The sequence below is a fragment of the Anoplopoma fimbria genome, chromosome 3 (genome assembly GCF_027596085.1).
Source record: "Anoplopoma fimbria isolate UVic2021 breed Golden Eagle Sablefish chromosome 3, Afim_UVic_2022, whole genome shotgun sequence".
Taxonomy (NCBI): Eukaryota; Metazoa; Chordata; class Actinopteri; order Perciformes; family Anoplopomatidae; genus Anoplopoma; species Anoplopoma fimbria.
In genome coordinates this window covers 8277984-8299519 of record NC_072451.1, presented here as the reverse complement: position 1 = coordinate 8299519, position 21536 = coordinate 8277984, and the positions used below count along the sequence as shown (strand labels likewise).

General features: G+C 39.6%; 1 protein-coding gene across 1 annotated transcript in view; it reads right to left on the bottom strand.

Moving 5' to 3' along the window:
• LOC129111584 (cadherin-18-like) overlaps positions 1–21536 on the bottom strand; it is a 128736-nt gene that overhangs the window by 42709 nt on the left and 64491 nt on the right. The window contains exons 5-7 of the mRNA XM_054623588.1: positions 7295–7482; positions 5514–5767; positions 4103–4239 (exon numbers count right to left, since the gene is read on the bottom strand). Of these exons, the coding sequence (XP_054479563.1) occupies positions 4103–4239; positions 5514–5767; positions 7295–7482 (579 nt within the window). The remainder of the gene's footprint in view (positions 1–4102; positions 4240–5513; positions 5768–7294; positions 7483–21536) is intronic.

Below are 21536 nucleotides of genomic sequence, written 5' to 3'. Positions count from 1 at the left end.
TTATTCATCAATAAGACAAACACAAATACAAGTCATCAACAACATCGACGACCATAATTGAAAATTAAACAATAAATAAAATAAATAATAGAAAACAAAAAACAAGGAAAAGAAAAGAAAAACCTGCTGTCATGTCAATTCTGTGTCAACTGCCATAGGGTCCACTTCCTCCATTTACTGTCCATCTGTGGTCCTGTCAGCCGTAGCCTGTGTGTCAGTCTTTCCATCATATATATTTCCCCCACTGTGTCCACCCAATGGGTCTGAGTGGGTAGATCCTCACCCCCCCATTTCCTTGTAATTACCTTTTTCCCAGCAACCATAAGTATTTTGAATAGATATGAGTCTCCATCATGTACAATATCCTCCGAGTAAATATACAGATACATCAGCTCATGGTTCATAGGAAATTCGTATCCCAGAATCTCTTGTGTTAACCCATGTACCATTCCCCAGAACCCTGTTATTTTGTGACAATTCCAGAAAATATGTGCATGGTTAGCATCAGATGACCCACAATTCCTCCAACATGACTTTCTTTTCTCAGAGTAGTTATTAGATATTTTAGGAGTGATGAAAAAACGTATAAGATTTTTCCAGGAAAACTCTCTCCAGGCTCGTGAACAGGTTGTTGTCTTATGTTTTTCCCACATATTATCCCATTCATCGTCAGGTATTTCCATGTCAAATTCTCTTTCCCATTTTTCTTTAATATATCCTGTTGTGCTTTTGTCATCCATTAATGCCTTATATAATGTAGTTATAGTCCTGACCCGGTTCCCTTTATATGTATCAACCAATACTTGTACCACCTGGTTCATTTCTAGTGAGACCTCCTGTCCAATCCGTTTCCCATAATAATCCCGTATCTGTAGATATTTGTAAAAATCCCGCCAATCCAGGCCATATGTCGTTTTCAAGTCTTGAAAACTCATTATCTTCCCCTTTTTCACCAGTGTGCACCATGCCGTAATGCCCTTGTCCGCCCACTGTCTGAGTCCCCCACGCTGCCCATCTGATTTAAAACTGCTATCAAAAGCCACCCATTTTAATACATTTGCATCCTTCTCCGCCTTATTATGTCTAAGTAATTTGAACCATAATTCCAAGGTAAATTTTGTGATCGAATCCATTTGATTGCTAACCTTCTTAAATGTTTCTCTATCTCCTATAATACTCTGTATCGGATCCCTGTGTTTTTAATAAATTTATTTAATAATTTAATTTTAAATTTAATAAATTCCTCTGTTAAACTTCACCCACCTCGTCTCCTGCAATTGTGCTCCACCTGTATCATAACACATCTATGCAAAAAAGTAATTATTTTAACATTAGATGGTAATGCTGTCTGCTGGTTACTGTCTACTGGTTTGTTCAATCCCGGCTCCTCCACGGTAATGTGTCCTCGGGCAAGACACCCCAAATGGCTAGCACTGGCGGTCGGCCAGTACTCCACAGCTGTTTAGCTAGCATGAACAGGGAAACTCTGCACTACACCAATTTTTTGTTCTTTTTGAACACCAACAAAGACATGAACTAACTTTTTAAATATCAATATGATACAGAATGGTTCACATACATACCAGATAAACTGCCTCCAGTTTCATTTGGTAAATTTGCTAGCTTGCAAAATTAATGTTTCTAAGCTATAGCTGATACAATGTTAAACTGAGAATTTAGCATTGGTTTCTGCCCTTGATTTAAGGAAGCCAGTGCATGCTCTGAATCAACCATACTGCCCTCAACAATACACTCAAGAAATCTGATGATTACTGTTTATTTAACCTGAAGATGACAAGATATGTCGAAACGAAGATATTTAAATTACAAAATTGCACCTAAACTATGTATTTTAGTTTATTTGCCTACCCATGAACCAGCCCCTCACTACAATAGATGTTTTGCTTGTCTGTCACTGACAACATGTCGACAATGACAATGAAAATAAGGGATGGTGGCTTTTAATTTCCCTCTGAGTTACTTCTACTCTCATTGAGACACATTTTGGTACTGACATTCATTTCACACTGGCTCAAATGAGGTGGTGCATGCTGGGGTAACTATATGGAGGTATGTTCCTGCTGCATCTTCGATCCGTGACTGATGCCTGGCATTTATAAATGCCCCCGCTCAGCCCATTACTCACACTGTTGTGCAGTAAAGGGTAGGAGAAAGGGTAATTGGCAAGATAAGCATGGACTGGAGAAAAATGAGGGGAGAGGATGAAGAACTGAACGACTGATGCATTCAGCACAATCTCATCTACGTAGAGGTCCTGTCAGATCACTAAATCTTGAAGGGTATTACACAAAAATTCACAGAATTAAAAAAATCCTTAAAATTGTATGTCATTTTTTTCTTAGGTAACGCAAAGCTTCAAAAGGTAAATAAAAATGCAATTTATGAACCAGTTATGAGCTGGCTAAGTAAATTTCTATATTTTTGTTATCCTAAGACGTTACATATACATATATACATCATCTAGGGGTTGAACAAAATGTTTTTTTTTCTTTAGGGCGGATGACGATATCAAGGGTATCAAGGAGGCTAAGAATTCTCAGGTTTATTAGTGAAGTGTATGAAATACACTGCTACAACTGAAATCAGTACTAAGAGAGGCAAACAGAGTGACAGCTGACTATTATAAATGGATCCAACACGGGTTGAATGCAAGTGTGCTTTATATACAGTTCATCTGGTGTATGGAATGTCTGTGTCCTCTCTGCGCTGCATTTTTATACTATGATGGTCTGGTATGGTCACATCTTCCTCTTTGCCCCTCAGTGGCACAGTAACCTAGAGTGGTGTTAATGAGCAAATACTCATGAAGTGTAACCGATCAGACATTGAGAGAATGAGCGAGGCTATAGAGTGGTGACTTCAGACAAAGACCGGTGGCTTTAACATTACTTTTTCTTTTACTGTCTTCAACATACTATACTATTACTCTTTTGACTTACTATACTATGACTTTTTTTAACTTTTTTCGACATACTATATTATGACTTTTTTGACATAATATACTATCATTTTTTTAATGTTTTTTTTCGACATACTATACTATGGCTTCTTCATGACTTTTTTCGACATAGTATGATTTTTGGGGGATTTTTGAATCCATTTATTTGATCAATTGGATAGAAAAAATAACAATTACTACAATACTAAAAATGATTGATATTCCAGCTCTAGTAGAAATGGATTATTTTCTTTAAACTCCATTGTTTGTTTTGTTTTGTGACTTAGATGTATTTTGTTGTTGTCGTTTTCTCCTTCCCCTCTCTCTTTCTGTGTTTCCTCGTTCCTGCAGGGCATGTGTGTGTGTGTGTGTGTCAGGAGGGCGTGGCTGGCTGCTGATCGGACACACCGGTTCTCAATCAAGTCATCAGCCTCAGACTCCACCTCAGTGCCAGATTATTCCGTTTCCCTTCATGTATTTTCCAGAGTGCGTTATGATTTGTGTTTTTCCCTTCTTTCAGGTTTTTGGTGAATGTCTGTGCTACCTGCCTTTTTGTTTTTCTTGGTGCCAGTGAGCCTCAATGTGCTCGCTCCTGTGTTTGTTGCAAGCCAGCCAGCCTCCTGCCTCCACTGCCTGCTTCATATTTTTTGGTGACTTTTGTTTATAAATTCCTTGTTGTATATATACTCCGGTGTCGCGTCTCCGCTCCGGGGTCCAAACAGAACCAGGTCGTAACATCCATTTTTCTTTATACTGACAAATACTGAATTTACTTAAAGCATTGCTACTTTCAAAGTATTATGTTTAATATCTGGCTTAAAATAACTTTTCAATTGTAAAAAAAAACTATTATTGAAATAAGATGATTAAGGCTGTAATTTGTTTCCACGGTCATTGTTTGCTTTACATTACTCATTGGGCAGATGCCCTTGCCCAGAAGACCTGAAGATAAGTGCATTCACCCTCCATCGGAACATAGATGTGATTACCATTAGAAGTGCAACCCTCCAAGGAAAATCCCCAAGAGCATGTTCAGTGGTCCAGTATGAGTGCTTAGAGGTTGAAGAAAGGACACATTCTGTGGCGCAAGGATGGTTAGCTGGGGGATGGAATGTTGAAGAAAAACAACTGCTGTGAACTTACCAACCTCTGCAGCCATCACAGTAATGTTATGCCACGCAGTCTCCTCCCGGTCCAGAACTCGAGTAGTCCTGATGATGCCACTGTTCACCCCGATGGTAAAATACAAAGGTCTTTCCTCTTTGTTTTCTATGAAGTACCTGTGAGACAAAATGACATGAACTTTAAAAAAGAACCAAAGCCATTGAAACATATTTCAATATTTTACTTTAGAGGGTAATATATCGCAAAGAATGCACGTCAGAGGAAACAACATAAGCTTAATGATCCAGTCTGGTATGTATTAAGACCATAGACTGTAGAAAATATGGATGTGGGTGGATCCGGCCATAGCCGTCTTGCAAGTGATGACACAGCCTAACTCTGAAAATGTGAAAATCTGAAAAAGACGTGGCTCGTCAGTGGAGCCAAGGTGGCCGGGTGATGCAGCAGAGCAGACTTCTAGCAGCTACCATCCCATGCCCTTATGCATAACTTTAACCCTTTAATATACTTAAACTCATGAGTTATCTAATATGTAAAGCCCTTTACAGTTGTCTTTTATATATAGAGAGACCTGAACCATTTTTTATACCAGGGTGTAAACATTTTATCCTACTGTAAAGTTGGGCAATGTAATATAAATAAATCACAAATAAAAAGCAAATAATCAGGCAGATTCATTAATTAATTTTATTTATTACCCAACAAAGTCGGAGCGTAGAACATATTGTTCTTCTAATGTTTTATTATTATCATTATTATTATAATAAAATAGCAAGCTTATTGGGGTGTCGGGTTGAGGTCGGACAAATTGGCTCGATAGCGCCCCACTTTTGACTAGCCCCAAAGTTGCGTTTGACCTAGCTGTTTGAAATTTGGTGAGTATATAAAACATGATAGGTTGCCGCTTTACAAAGACATGAAATCACTAATCACTAATCAGGCAGAACCATTAATAATTTTTACAATTTTTACTCACACCCTTAAACTGCCAGGTAATGTATTTCAATTTTGGATGTCAAGGGTTTATTTATGGAAAAATCTGATTCATTTTGTCATAGACAATATTTGGCTAACCACAGCCCCGTTGAGAGCCTCTCTGCTGCCAACAATCGAGAGCAGTGCTCTGCTTTCCCCAAGATAATGGTCATCGAATAAAACAACGCTTACCCCTGAGAGAAAGCAGCGTTCTGCCCATGCTGCATGAGCAGGTAAGTGATAGAAATGTAGAATTTTCAGAAAAGTGAGGCTTTTGCAAAGTGCTAGAATTCTTCAGTGGACCTGCTGTACATAATGGAGCCACTCACTTTGACACAGCTCTTACAACTGCAAAGCCTCTTTTCTCATATGGACACCTTAACCCTAAATACCAGACATATGCATGAACAACAAAAACACCTAAACACACAATATTGGTGATCATTTATTTTACCGGACAGCGCTGTTGGTGCTATCAGGGTCCACAGCAGTTACAGTGCCAACCTGGGTACCGGCAGGTGAGTTTTCATACATGTCCATAATGTAGTAGTCCATGGAGAAGACAGGAGGCTCATCTACATCACCCACAATGACTCGCAGCGATGTGGAATCCTTAAAGAGCCCCAGGTGGGAGAAGTGGGAGTCTGGATGGGTGTTGAAGCCTTCAATGTTGAGAGTGTGAACTTTTCTCTTCTCATAGTTCAGAGGCTGGGGAGGAGACAAAGCACAATTATCCTGCTGAGAACACAATTCAAAGATCACTTTAATCATGACTATGATTAAATAGACTAATGATAGACTAATGTAACACACACCTATACTCAGATAATGATGACACAGTTTGCAATGTGATTAATGTTTCATTTTACTTTGGAATATTACATTTATATGGGGCCGCCAGGAAAAAATAGAAGAGACATTAAAACCTTTGTGAAAGGTTCAATAAGGAGAGGGAATGGACAAATAAACAGTGTGCACAGATTAATAACCAATAAGGGAAAAATATGATGAAAACTTCTTATATGGACCTCTGAACTTCAGAAAAAGGGGGCAGGGTTAGATAGTGTAAGAATCAAAGTTGGATCTCTGCATGGTTCCGCAAATAGAGAGCGAAACAGACAGGATATCATGGCTCCTTATCTAGAAACAAAGCAACCAGTTACTTTGTCAACAAGTTCATATTCCTCTGTATCTTCAGTAACTCTTTAACCAGCAGCTACATGTTGAGTCAGAACACACAGAGTACATAGAGCTAATAGGACACAATGTGGAAACCAGTGCACAGTTTCAGAATGTTAGTTTGACCAATATACACAATAATAATGGTCATAATAGGTCAGTTTTGCATCCATATACTGTATTTTAAACAGTGTTTTACTTGTGAAGACGTGCGAGGGATCAAACTTGTGTGTAACAGTGTATATGTGTGTTCACTGATGCTGGTTGTGTCTGGGAGTTGTTTTTAAATCTATATATTGAGAGGGACAAATCAGCTTTCTTTTGGAGGGATCTGATGACAATTCCATTTCTTTTCAGGGGGGGATTTCAGAAGGGGGACGACAGAGAGAAATAGAAATTAGACCAGAGCTCTGTATATAATGGGAAAGGTTGAGCTTGTTCCCAAAATCATTTTTATTTGAATAAATGAAAGCTCCCCGACATTCAAGATGAGTCATCGAAACAAAAAGAGAGGGATTTCATGTAGAAAACACTCAAAAGTAGTTGCTAAGCATTATGATTTCTGCTTTTTCATCTGTTTGTCCATCTGTCCATCCATCATATCCTTGTGAACGCAATATTTCAGGAAGGTCTTTTGCCATAATTCATTAATTTGCTTATTTGTAAAGACAGGATGAAATGAAGACATTCTATACAGACATGTATGTACTCATACAGTACAGCAACAATTTGAAGACACAGTGTAACTTAACTTGGAAATAACCCTGTTGTCTTAAAGATACATTCCTAAACAACTATTTAACTAAGGTAGGGGTTAGTTAGTTTTGATCACATATTTCAAGATACGAGGTTGCATTCTGACATTACTGTGGAAAAAAAGGATGATACATCAGTGACATATCAAAGAACCGGTCAAGACTACATTGAGGTATAAGCCAAATAAGAAAGCGTCCTCCTGTTCTTTCCAATACAGTGTCCCTTACAGCCACACTTCAAACCCATCATGTACTTCCATAAGCATCAGGGTGGGCCTGTGTTGTGATCTCTGATTCAAACCTGCTTGAGTGAAATGATTCCCTCCCTGCGGTCAGCATCAATGGTGATGGTGAAGATGGCAGCTGCGTCGGCATTAGTGATGCTGTAGCTCATCTCAGCGTTCTGCCCTTCATCTTCATCGTTGGCTCTGATCCGACCCACTGCCTTTCCTACTGGAGCCAGCTCTGGTATATACAGCTGGTAGCTCTCTGCAACAGCAACACATCATTTCATTCTATTTTTTTCATTCAACCTTTTTAAGATATTTACTGCTTTTTTCATGCTTTTTGAAAACTCTTCTCTTACTGTGAACAAATGAAAAAAGAATGTGGGGCTCACTGGACACTCTTATGTTACCCTGCCACCTCACTTCTAGGTCACATCTAGTTAGGTTTGGCTTTACATGAGGGCTATAAACTTCCGTAAGTGAGAGTGAGCAGCTCTGAAGAACTCAACAGTCAACATCCACATCAACAACAATTCGTCTGCAAGCTGGAAGCAGAGATCACACTGGTGATTCTGTCCTCAGAACAGTCACAGGCTGGCTGCTTGGCACTGTGTGAAAAAATCTGTGCCGGAAGTGTGTTCACCGACAATAGCTTAACAGGGATTTTTTATAAAAGGCAGAGTAGAAGCAAATATAATTAATTAGAGGATAAAAAAGCAGAGTGGTGAATATGACATGAAGGTGAATTCCTGAATTAAAACAGGGGGAAGTAACGTTATGTCTCTTACATAAGCTGGGTAAAGGTCTGCCTACAGTGGTAAATAAAGACCTCTATTAGAAATGTATGGCAGCTATATTTCAAGCTCCACGGCACTAACCGGTTCTCCCCGCTCAGAGACACACCCGCTGAGAAACCAACTCTGGTTATCGGCAGCTCCATTCTGAGAAACGTGAAGTTAGCGAAGACAGGGTTATAGTTAACTGCATCCCGAGGGCCAGAGTGGGCAACATAGAATACCATTTAAACTGCTGGCTAAGGGTAAACGTAAATACAGTACGATTGTTATTCACGTCTGCGGTAATGACACCCGATTACGTCGCTCGAAGGTCACTAAAGTTAATAAGGAATCGGTGTGTTCATATGCAAAGACAATGTCGGACTCCGTAGTTTTCTCTGGCCCTCTCCCTAACCTGATCAATGATGAGATGTATAGCCGCATGTCATCATTCCGCCGCTGGCTGTCGAGGTGGTGTCCTGCAAACAATGTGGGCTTCGTAGACAATTGGCAAACTTTCTGGGGAAAGCCTGGTCTGATTAGGAGAGACAGCATTCATCCCACTTCGGATGGAGCGGATCTCATATCTAGGAATCTGACCCAGTTTATTAGTGGACCTAATCCATGACCCAGAGTTCAGACCAGGAAGCAGAAGCAGAGTCGCAGTCTTTCACACTTCTCTGCGCTTCCATTAGAGCAGTTACGCACCCAAAACCCTGTAGAGACTGTGTCTGCCCCACGGCCACTTCAATTATTTAAATCAAAAGTCAACAGAAGAGGAGTTAAACAAAATAACCTAATAAAAGTTAAGGCAACCAATGCAACAGTGCAACAAAACAGGACAATTAAATGTGGAATCTTAAATATCAGATCTCTGTCATCTAAGGGTGTACTTGTAAATGATTTAATATCAGATAATCATATTGATTTATTTTGTCTTACTGAAACCTGGCTGTGTCATGAAGAATATGTTAGCCTAAATGAATCAACTCCTCCAACTTATATTAATACTCACATTCCTCGAGGCACAGGCCGAGGAGGTGGAGTAGCAGCTATCTTTGACTCAAGGCTATTAATAAACCCTGAACCTAAATTAAATTATAACTCATTTGAAAGCCTTGTTCTTAGCCTTTCAAACCCGACCGGGAAAGCATTATAGTCAATTCTATTTGTTATAGTGTATCGTGCACCAGGTGCGTATTCTGAATTCCTATCAGAATTTTCAGAGTTCTTATCAAGTTTAGTCCTCAAAACAGATTAAGTTATTGTTGTAGGGGATTTTAATATTCATGTGGATGTCGATAATGACTTAGTACTGCATTTATTTCATTATTAGATTCTATTGGCTTCTGTCAGTGTGTACATAAACCAACTCACTGTTTTAACCATACCCTCGACCTTGTTCTGGTATATGGTATTGAAATAGAAAATGTAACTGTCTCTCTTTTATCAGACCATTATCTAATAACTTTTGAATTTTTACTACATTACATTACATTACAGTCATTTAGCAGACGCTTTTATCCAAAGCGACTTACAATCAGTAGTATATTACATATCATTCACCCATTCACACACTGATGACAGGGCTACCATGCAAGGTGCCACCATCAGACTAACATTCATGCAACATCCAGTCCACACCGATGGCAAGCCTTCGGGAGCAATTTGGGGTTAAGTGTCTTGCCCAAGGACACATCGACTGCCGAAGCCGGGTATTGAACCACGGATCCTCTGATTGGAGAACTACCTTGCTCTCCACTACGCCACAGCTACCAGAGTGTACGCCATTAGGCAAAAGTTTCTACACTAGATGTCTATCTGATAATGCTTGAGTTAAATTTAAAGAAGCGATTTCATCAGGGTTTAATTCATTACCATTGCTCAATATAACAGAGGACTCCTACGCTAACTTTAGTCCGTCTCAGATTGACCATCTTGTTGATAGTGCTGCATGCTCACTGCGAATGACACTAGACTCTATAGCTCCTCTAAAAAAGAAGCTAATAAAAGAAAGGAGGTTTGCTCCATGGTATAACCCTCAAACCCGCGAATTAAAGCAAACATCGCGAAAACTTGAAAGGATATGGCGGTCCACCAATGTGGAAGAACTTAGTCTGGCGAGACAGTCTTAAAATATATATGAAGGCACTCCGTAATGCTAGAGCAGCCTATTATTCAGCATTAATAGAGAAAAATAAGAACAACCCCAGGAAGTTTTACCTTTAGTTAGCAATTCTTTATTAGAAATGATCAATCTGTCTTTACCAACGGTCCATGTACCAAAGGCCTTCAAACTAGCTGTAATTAAACCTCTTAAGAAACCTACTCTTAATCCAGAGGTGTTGGCTAACTATAGACCTATACCTAACCTTCCGTTCCTCTCTAAGATCCTCGAGAAAGCAGTAGCAAATCAGCTGTGTGACTTTCTGCATAACAATAGTTTATCTGAGGATTTTAAGTCAGGATTTAGAGTGAATCATAGCACAGAGACAGCACTGGTGAAAATTACCAGTGACCTAATTGCAGCAGACAAAGGACTTGTCTCTGTACTTGTATTGTTAGACCTTAGTGCTGCATTCAATACCATTGACCATCAACTCTTATTACAGAGATTGGAGCATCTAATAGGCATTAAAGGAACCGCACTGTTTTAAGTCATATTTATCAGACCGATCTCAGTTTGTATATGTAAACAATGAAACCTCGATGAAACCAAGATCAGTCACGGAGTTCCACAAGGGTCTGTTCTTGGACCACTTGTATTTACCTTATATATGCTTCCTTTAGGGAATATTATCAGAAAACACTCAATAAACTTTCATTGTTATGCAGATGATACCCAGTTATATCTATCGATTAAGCCAGACGAAACTAACCAGTTCTCTAAACTTCAAGCATGTCTTAAGTACATAAAAACCTGGATGAACTGCAACTTCTTGATGTTAAACTCCGACAAAACTTATTCTACTAGGCCCAGATCACCTTCGAAATAAATTATCTAACGATATAGTTTCTCTAGATGGCATTGCTCTGGCACCCAGCACTACCGTTAAGAACGTCAGAGTTATCTTTGATCAAGATCCGTCTTTTAACTCTTATATAAAACAGATCTCAAGGACAGCCTTTTTTCATTTACCTAACATTTCGAAAATCAGGCAAATCCTGTCTCAAAGCGATGCAGAAAAACTAGTTCATGCATTTGTTACCTCTAGACTAGATTACTGCAATTCGTTATTATCAGGCTGCTCTAATAAGTCTCTAAAATCTCTACAGTTGATCCAGAATGCTGCAGCACGTGTTCTAACAAAAACTAAGAAAAGAGATCACATTAGTCCAGTATTAGCTTTTCTGCACTGGCTCCCTGTTAAATCAAGAATAGAGTTAAAAATGATTCTACTCACCTACAAAGCTCTAACTGGCCAGGCACCGTCTTATCTTAAGGAACTTATAGTTCCATACTACCCAACTAAAGAGCTGTGCTCCATCAATGCAGGGTTACTTGTGCTTCCTAGAGTATATAAAAGTAGGATGGGAGCCAGAGCCTTCAGTTAACAGGCTCCTCTTCTGTGGAATCAGGTTCCAGTTTCAGTCCAGAGGGCAGACACACTCACCACTTTTAAGAGTAGGCTTAAGACCTTCCTTTTTGATAGCGCTTATAGTTAGGGCTGGCTCAGGTCCAGGCCCTAGATATGTTGCTATATGCCTAGACAGCCGGTGGACTACCTAGGATACACTGTGCTCCTCTCTCCTCTTCTCTCCTTCCATCTTTATGTATTAATCTCCTAATTATGCACATTACTGATTTTGCTTCTTCCCCAGAGTCCTTGTGCTTTCTCACCTTGCAGGTTCCCACACAGCAAAAATTGAAGTGTTGAAATTTCAGGGTTAAACATTTTAGAGTTGATTTCTACTCAAAGTGTAATTTTAACACCTTCTGATTTAAATGGTGTTCAGTGTTGGAGTTATTGAACAGAGTTAGTCAAGCCCGAGCAAATTAACTCTGTAGAGATGTAATTAGACTCCTCCCATAATTAAAAAAATTCAGATGGGGAGGAGGAAGACAAGTCAGCGCCATTCCTCCTTTTGTGCTACTGGTTTTACCATGGATGGAGAGTTTTACACTGAAGGTAAGCACAATTCAAACTTACTGAAACAATGATAAATTGATTAAATGAAACGCGGTGTGTAAAATGAAATATATATGGAGAATATGTAGGCTACTTTGGTAAGCCTTTTTTTTCGCTGGTACTAAACAGCAAATGTGTCAAGGAGGTTAACGTTAGCTAATTTTAGCTAATGTAATGCTAGCTAACAATTAACCATTAACAAACTGAAAAACTGTCTCCAACTTTATCCATTATAATTTACTAATTCACATGCATGCTCAAAGTGGTGTAAAACAAAGCTTTATGTTTTTTTTGTTTTGGCATTTTTAGTTTTTTTTTATTAGATTGGTTTGGGGCTGGAGCAAATGTTAACATAAGGGCTAAGGTCCTCCAATGTGTGGTTTAGTGTTTCGTTGACCACGTGGCATTTTAGTCACTGAAAACGAACATTTTGATGTTTCAAAATTCTGTTTCGCCTTTAATGCTAATGTTAACGTTAATTTAGTGAAATGGAGCGAAATGGAGCTGAGCAGGATAACCTCAACTTGCACATGGCAATATTTTATGTGTATTTGGGACCTTGGAGCATGGGCAGCCACTGGTTTGTTTGGTAACGTGACTATTAAGTTTAATTGCATTTTTATAAAGCAACCTAGCTTTACTTAATCACCACACCACCGTGCAGAGGCGAATAAATATTGCACTCACTAGTTCCAGCTCTATCCACTTATCCACCTCTGTGCTAGTTCAAAGGGCGCCGCTTTGAATATATCAGCCCATGTACATGTGTGAGTGTGACACTGCTAGCCGTTTTCATAGGCTACATTAACTCCTGTCTGGGAAGTCACAAGACTTGCCCCTCACAAGTGTAACGTTAACGGCACTAATTATATGGGCCTCGCAGACACCTGCAACTATACAGTCTATGGTATTGATTAGGCGAGGTGGGGTGGCGCCTTGGGTCGAATGACACAGCAATCACGTAGCCGGGTAGGGACCAACGTAACTAATTCATAACGTGAGGCGGAGGAACGGTGGTAACAAAACTAACGCTAACGTTACCTCCACACAACGTAACGACAGTGTCGTCAGCTGATAAGCCTTAAGTGAACAAACAGTCTGAATCTGCAATGTCGCTGGTTAGTCATATGTTAGCAGTGAATTTGTTCAGCATGCCCACTCGCTCTTTGTTTCAGATTACATCTCCTTCCGCCACCTCCAGGGGGACCGAAGTGTCCAAAGATCAGTGCATGTGATGCAGTTGAAAGACTTGTAGTCTTTCATAAGGTAATTTAATTATTATAGTATTTATGATAATTTGTCATGTCACCTTCTTAGACACATGTGTAAAAGTGGCTAAGAGGTGGATGAAATAAGATGCAGTCGAGTTTGCACAGGCATTCCCAACTTCATTAGCCAATGAGAGGATGTTTGAATAATCACTTCTGTAATGCTATTTTCTCTGTGACTTATTCCTTTGTCTAATGTCCAATGTCCGTATGTCAACCCCAGTCTTGCTGCAGTTTGGAGGAGCATCTTCGCAACCAGCAGAGCCGGCATCCGTACCTCCTGGCCGTTGGGCGTCAGAAGACCAAGATCGACAGCTTCTATATCTCCATGGATAAGCATCTCGTCCCATGCCAGGCCAACCGCTCCCTTGGGGCGTTTGATGAGCTTTTTAAAGCACATTTTGTGTTTAATCTGTTTTATGATGGTGCACTTGTGAATTTTTACACATTTCTGCAGACAACAGTCTACAACATTGATATGGGGAAAATGAAGGAGTCACCCAGAGTTCGAGACATGAGAGCCAAACTGCTTAGCCAGGAAATACTCGTCACAACCTGAGTAAAAGGCAAGGCAATCAGTAAAAGGCATTGCGGTCAACAATGGTTACATGTTTTATGTGTAAGAAACTTTATCCCAGCAGTCAGCAGTTGATTTCACATTTAAGAGGTGAACATGGTTATTATCCTGGATCTAAGTTCAAGTTGTTTTGTTCTCAGCCAAGCTGCAGGCTTCAGTTCCAAACATATGCAGGCTTTCGGAAGCACCTTAATAGTGTTCATAGCAATGTTGAGCAAATTGCTCAAACTTCAGCTGTTGCGTGTTCCTCTAGTGATCCAGTTGCAACCTCATCTCAGGCACATGCTTTGGAGGACCAATTTAATTCCCCAAATCAATGTAGTTCTTCCAGTGTTCTTCCGGTGTCTAGTTCTTCCAATGTTCCAGAGAGCAGTGATTCAGGACTTACCAAAGATTTAACCAAAGAAATGTGTGCATCCATTGTGGGCAAACTGCAGGGTAGTGGGATTTCTAACAGTTTGGTATCCTCGCTTGTAGGAGATTTGGAGGAATTAACAAGTGAGCTTCGCTCACAAGCAAAGCAGGCCATTATTTCTGCTTTACCCACAACTGACCCCAACATATCTGTAATAAATGAATCTTTTGAAAAATTTGAAAACCCTTTCACAACTCTGAATACAGAATGGAAACGAAATATATCCTTCAACCTAAAATGTGGAGTTGTTGAGCCTATAGAAATAACATTTGGAGTGAGATATGACACCAGGCGAAATCAGAAATCCGGTACTTATGATCAAGTACCTGTGAAGGATACTTTTATATATACAGTGGGTACGGAAAGTATTCAGACCCCTTTAAATTTTTCACCCTTTGTTTCATTGCAGCCATTTGCTAAAATCGAAAAAGTTCATCTTTCAGCAACCCATCTTGACAGAAAAATAATTTGCAAAATTATTAAAAAAGAAAAACTGAAATATCACATGGTCTTAAGTATTCAGACCCTTTGCTGTGACACTCATATTTAACTCACATGCTGTCCATTTCTTCTGATCCTCCTTGAGATGGTTCTACTCCTTCATTGGAGTCCAGCTGTGTTTAATTAAACTGATTGGACTTGATTAGGAAAGGCACACACCTGTCTATATAAGACCTTACAGCTCACAGTGCATGTCAGAACAAATGAGAATCATGAGGTCGAAGGAACTGCCCAAGGAGCTCAGAGACAGAATTGTGGCAAGGCACAGATCTGGCCAAGGTTACAAAAGAATTTCTGCAGCACTCAAGGTTCCTAAGAGCACAGTGGCCTCCATAATCCTTAAATGGAAGAAGTATGGGATGACCAGAACTCTTCCTAGACCTGGCCGTCCAGCCAAACTGAGCAATCGTGGGAGAAGAGCCTTGGTGAGAGAGGTAAAGAAGAACCCAAAGATCACTGTGGCTGAGCTCCAGAGATGCAGTAGGGAGATGGGAGAAAGTTCCACAAAGTTAACTATCACTGCAGCCCTCCACCAGTCGGGGCTTTATGGCAGAGTGGCCCGACGGAAGCCTCTCCTCAGTGCAAGACATATGGAAGCCCGCATAGAGTTTGCCAAAAAACACATGGAGGACTCCCAAACTATGAGAAATAAGATTCTCTGGTCTGATGAGACCAAGATTGAACTTTTTGGCGTTAATTCTAAGCGGTATGTGTGGAGAAAACCAGGCACTGCTCATCACCTGCCCAATACAATCCCAACAGTGAAACATGGTGGTGGCAGCATCATGCTATGGGGGTGTTTTTCAGCTGCAGGGACAGGACGACTGGTTGCAATTGAAGGAAAGATGAATGCGGCCAAGTACAGAGATATCCTGGAAGAAAACCTCCTCCAGAGTGCTCAGGACCTCAGACTGGGCCGAAGGTTCACCTTCCAACAAGACAATGACCCGAAGCACACAGCTAAAATAACAAAGGAGTGGCTTCGGAACAAGTCTGTGACCATTCTTGACTGGCCCAGCCAGAGCCCTGACCTAAACCCAATTGAGCATCTCTGGAGAGACCTGAAAATGGCTGTCCACCAATGTTCACCATCCAACCTGACAGAACTGGAGAGGATCTGCAAGGAAGAATGGCAGAGGATCCCCAAATCCAGGTGTGAGAAACTTGTTGCATCATTCCCAAGAAGACTCATGGCTGTACTAGCTCAAAAGGGTGCTTCTACTCAATACTGAGCAAAGGGTCTGAATACTTATGACCATGTGATATTTCAGTTTTTTTTTTTAATAAATTTGCAAAAAATCTACATTTATGGTTTTTTCTGTCAAGATGGGTTGCTGAGTGTACATTAATGAGAAAAAAAGAAAATAACTTTTTCGATTTTAGCAAATGGCTGCAATGAAACAAAGGGTGAAAAATTTAAAGGGGTCTGAATACTTTCCGTACCCACTGTATGTGCCTATTTTAGAAACCCTGAAGTTCATGTGTAGAAATCCAGAGATTTGTGATTTCCTAAAAAAAGAGTGTAGATCAGAGCCTTACACTTATTCTGACTTTTGTGATGGAAGTTACTTTAAAACTCACCCCTTGTTTTCAGCAAAAAGACATGCATTACAAATTCAGTTATACTATGATGATTTTGAAACAGCCAATCCTCTTGGCTGTATTTATTTTGTTTTAAGAATCTTGCCCCCAAAATTGAATTCGGTCTTGATGAACATTCATTTAGTATCACTTTTCCACACACCAGATTTGAAAGTATGGTTTTGATGTTATACTGGAACCCTTGATAAATTATGTGAATTATAAGTCTTCCATTTGCTGATGAGCAGGTATATGGTACAATCTCACAGATCACTGGGGATAATCTAGGGATTGTCATGTAAAAAATTACATTCATATGTATAAATGCACACATACAAATCTCAAACACAGTATATTTTGTCTATGCTTTCACATCACACCACACTGTGCACATTGCGGTAAATGATTATAAGTTCTCTTAGAAGGTCAAATACTCCGGACAGGGCATTCTAGTGCCTGGCCGTACGATGGAAAAGAACAGAGACACTTAAAGAAGGAATGTGCCTTTACGACCAACTGACCACAGATAACAAAGGCTCTTTTTACGACAAACTGACCAAGGCCCTCAGAAAGTCTAAAAGTCTAAACCAAGAGCCGCCTCTCTCATTTTTGGACCTATCATATTCAACTCACAAAACCTATATAACATGATGCGCACTCTGTATAAGCGCCTTTTAGTTGCTGAACTTCTCAGTACTGCTAGGCCCGTGCACGTATAACTGCTGGGCGATTTACTCCTGTTATCCTAAAATAAATACCAATTTGTTTTAAGTTGAATCTGGTGTAGAAGTCTCTCTTGTTTTCCACTCAACAGGATGCACACAATTCTTGGTTTTAACGAGTCATTCAATAGCCGTCATTTCTGTTGCCTTTGTTTGATTGAGAAGGATGATTGTCAAACGGTGTACAGTGAGGATGATCCTAAAGTGATTCTTCGTGGGAAAGATATGTTTGATATTCATTGCCAGTCTCTTCAGGAAAATCTACAGTTGAAGTCACTGTATGGTTTGAAAAGAAATTCTACACTTAATTCATTGCAGTATTTCCATGTTTGCAATAACTACTCATTTGATATAATGCACGACCTCCTTGAAGGTGTGACTCAGTTCGAGATCAAATTGCTTTTTGGATATCTCACACAACACTACATAACAGAACCGGACCTGCTTTCCAGAATTTATGGTTTTGATTATGGATTTTTAGAACGAAAAAACCGTCCCACTAAGATCATATTGGACAGTGCTGGCAATGGCATTGGTTTGAACTCTATTCAGACATTCTGTCTTGTGAAAAACATCCCAGTTGTTTGGTGACATTATTCCTGCAGGGAGTAGACACTGGAATTTGTTACTGTTGTTACTCCAAATAATGAACATAGTTTTTTCACCTTCTCTCACTCTGGGTATGACAGTATATTTAAATAATTTGATCGTTGACCACCACAAATTATTTAAGCACTTGTATCCACACAGAAACTTGATACAGAAGCATCATTTTATGATACATTATCCATCTTCTATAAGGAAAATTGGCCCTTTGTTATATGTCTGGAGTATGAGGTTCGAGGCTAAGCATAAGGTGTTTAAAGATTATTTAAAAAATTTCAAAAACATAACCAATCACTAGCTAAAAGGATCAGATGGCCATTGCTTGTCACTGGGAAACCTTCACCCTTGAACAGAAGGAATATGGGCCAATAAAATCATTTTCTTTAAGAGATGGAAATCTGGTCAACAGTGAAATGCTTGAAATCTTATTGTCAAAAGATGTTTTCTCAACAAGTTGGGTTAAAGTTGATGGTGTAGAGTACAAAGCTGGACTTGTTGTTTGCAGTACAATGGAGGAAGACATGCCTGTCTTTTGTCAAATAATTGATGTACTTCTGGTTGAAGGTGACATTTTTGTATTGACACACAAGCTATTTACAGAGAACTTTGATGAACATCACCACGCATTCAAAGTATTACTAACTGAGGAAAGGTGTGTAATAAAAATAACTGAGCTTAAATTTCACAAACTATTTGATATTCAAAGCTCGTATGGTGCTGCAGATGAGAGTTTATATATTATACCTTCATGTATGTTTTAATTGAGAAAAGCCAAAAAAATAAATGTTTTATATTTGGACTGTCATCGTGCCACCTGCTGTGGCCTTGCTGACACCCACTGCTACTACCACTATTATTATTAGTCACATTACTATTATTAAGATAAGATAAGATAAGATAATCCTTTATTAGTCCCGCAGCGGGGAAATTTGCAGGCTTCCCTGTATTATTACGCTTATTGGCTTTGCTTCTACCCTGGAGTCTCTGTGCTTTCTCACCTCGCAGGTTTCCATAAATCGTGTCTGTACCTGGACTGTGGTCGTGCCTCCTGCTATGGCCCTGCTGACACCAACTGCTACTACCATTATTATTATTAGTAATTACTATTACTATTAACTGTACCATTAAGCATATTAGCTTTGCTTCCACCCTGAACCCCTTTTGCTTTCTCGCCTCGCAGGTCTCCACAAATCGTTGTGGTCCCTGGACCGTGGTCGTGCCTCCTTCTGTGACCCGTCTGACACCCACTGCTACTTCAATTATTCTTATTAGTTACATTACTAATACTATTCCCTATATCATTATTTTAATTCTACTATAATTATTGCTGCTTTTATAAGTATTCTTAATTTTTCCTTCGTTACTCTGCTTACTACTGTGATTATATGAATCATTTATGTCATATACATTGAATGTGTTGTATCTCTGTTATGCTGTTCATTCTGTACACATGACATCTATTACATTCTGTCCATCCTGGGAGAAGGATTACATAGGTTCCTTCTTTTTTTCCCTGTTGAAGGTTTTTTTTTTAGGGGAATTTTTCCTGTGCCGATGTGAGGGTTCCGGGACAGGATGTCATATGTGTACAGATTGTAAAGCCCTCTGAGGCAAATTTGTAATTTGTGATTTTGGGCTATACAAAATAAACTGAATTGAATTGAATTAACACACAAATGCAGTTTAAAGTGCTCTAAACATGTGTTACAAAGCATATAAACAAATATAAGGTAATGAATAAATTAAAATCTCACCATGCAGGGAATACATTCTGTGAATATCACTGTCTTTGATTTCTTTTGAACTCAAATAACTAATAAGAAACATCATAAATAGAAATTGGTTAATTTTTCAGAGCAATCTATCTCTCCAACCACAGATCATAGAACCATGCAGATGCACCCTAACCCTGAGAGACAAGGAGCCACCTTCCCCTACCCACACCCACAACCTGTCATGAAAATCAATCGCTTTCAGGATGGGGCACATCTCGCACAAACAAAAGAGACACTGTCCACATTGCAACAACACACATGTTGTTAATGGACTGGAATGTGGTGACGAGGAAGTTATTGATTGAGGTATTTATAAGGAAAGGACTAGATGCTGTGTCTTATGAGGTAGTGCGGGTAGTCATCTAATCATAAGATCGGTGGTTCAATACTCAACCTGTCCGTATGTCGAAGTGTCCATGGGCAAGATTCTGATCCCCAATGTGTCAGTCATCAGTGCGTGAGTGTAAGTGACTGATTAGTTTGGATCCTGATGAGCAGGTGACGCCTGTATGTCAGCCTCTGGCATGAACCCTACACTGCAGGGCCTGTGAAGGAGCCAACATTTGATATTTCTTGAGACCATAATCCACCCATGCATTGAGCCCTTCACAAGGTGGAATAAGGACAAATAAGACCTTGGATGAAACAACACGACAAATCAACATATTCTGCCCTGAGACCCTGATGTGTGCAGATAGTTTGAAGTAGTTTACCTTGTGCAACTGGTCACACTCTCATAGGCCAACATGAGTACCAGGGTCAACTCTGTAGTCAGTGAGTAGAATTTTGCAGTTGATTCTTTATTGCATTGAGAGCACCTTCTTATTGTTGGGATTAACCATCAAAGACAGCATTACAGTAGTCTGTTAGAGATGAATGCATGAACTAGTGTCCCCCACACAGCTTGAGGTTTTAAATCCTCACCCCTTTGACATGAGATAAATAGCAGAGAACAATACCTGAGCAGAGAACGAAGTCACTCTCCCTCTTTGTTGGCTCACTCCACAACCTTTAGCTTCCTTTTTTGATTTTTGGAGCTTCTCCACCAGCACTAACCTGACGCTATCTGACAAACTTGCTAAAAGGAAGCCTTAATCCAAAACACTGAATGTTCACTGAACTTTGTCAGTGAACTATTCTGACCATGACCATTGTTCATTAGCCCAATACTGTAAAGACAATTATGTTCTCATTATGTTCTTAGACATGAAACACAAAAATGATTTGTGTGCTTCTGTAGGACTGGCTTCTCTTGTTCTTGAATCAGAGACAAAGATACAAGTTTACTTGTTCATGCTGCCTGAATCTATAACTTTAACCTATGATATTTGTATGTACTTATAGTCTAAAAAAACCTTAATCATGGGAAGTGTTCCATTTCCAGCCATCTTTTAAACTTTACACTTATAAATCAACAGCAGTGGCTAAACATTTTGATTTTTAAAGATCTGTTTGAAATAACAGCAGGATTCAACACAGTAGACGATGAAACAGAACAATCAGGGATCTGAGGAAATAAAGCCAAAAGAGAAAGACAGAGACAAGTGAAGATCTGAAGCCTTTAAAGGATGGAAATATCCAGCTAAAGTAAAATCAGTTATATGGTGATGGCCAAGATGTGTAATGCTAACATGTGTGGCTGGCTGTTCAGCTATTTAAACTCACTAGCAATGTGCAAATGTTGTATTTGGATAATGCTCTTTTCACATACATTAGTCACTTACTAATATTAACAACAGATGACTTTTAGTCAGATCGCTTGAGAGGAGCTTCAGTCGTAACGAGAAAGGTTTAGTCTCTATACTTCTATAAATCAATAAAAGGCCACAAACACAGCCTTAACCAGGTAACATGCACACAAAAGTACTTTATTCAGCCTCAACAAAAACAATGCAAACTGCTGTGTGCTCTCCCACGCTGCACGGCTCCTCTGAGCGCACACAGTACAGCAAGTCTCTGACCGCC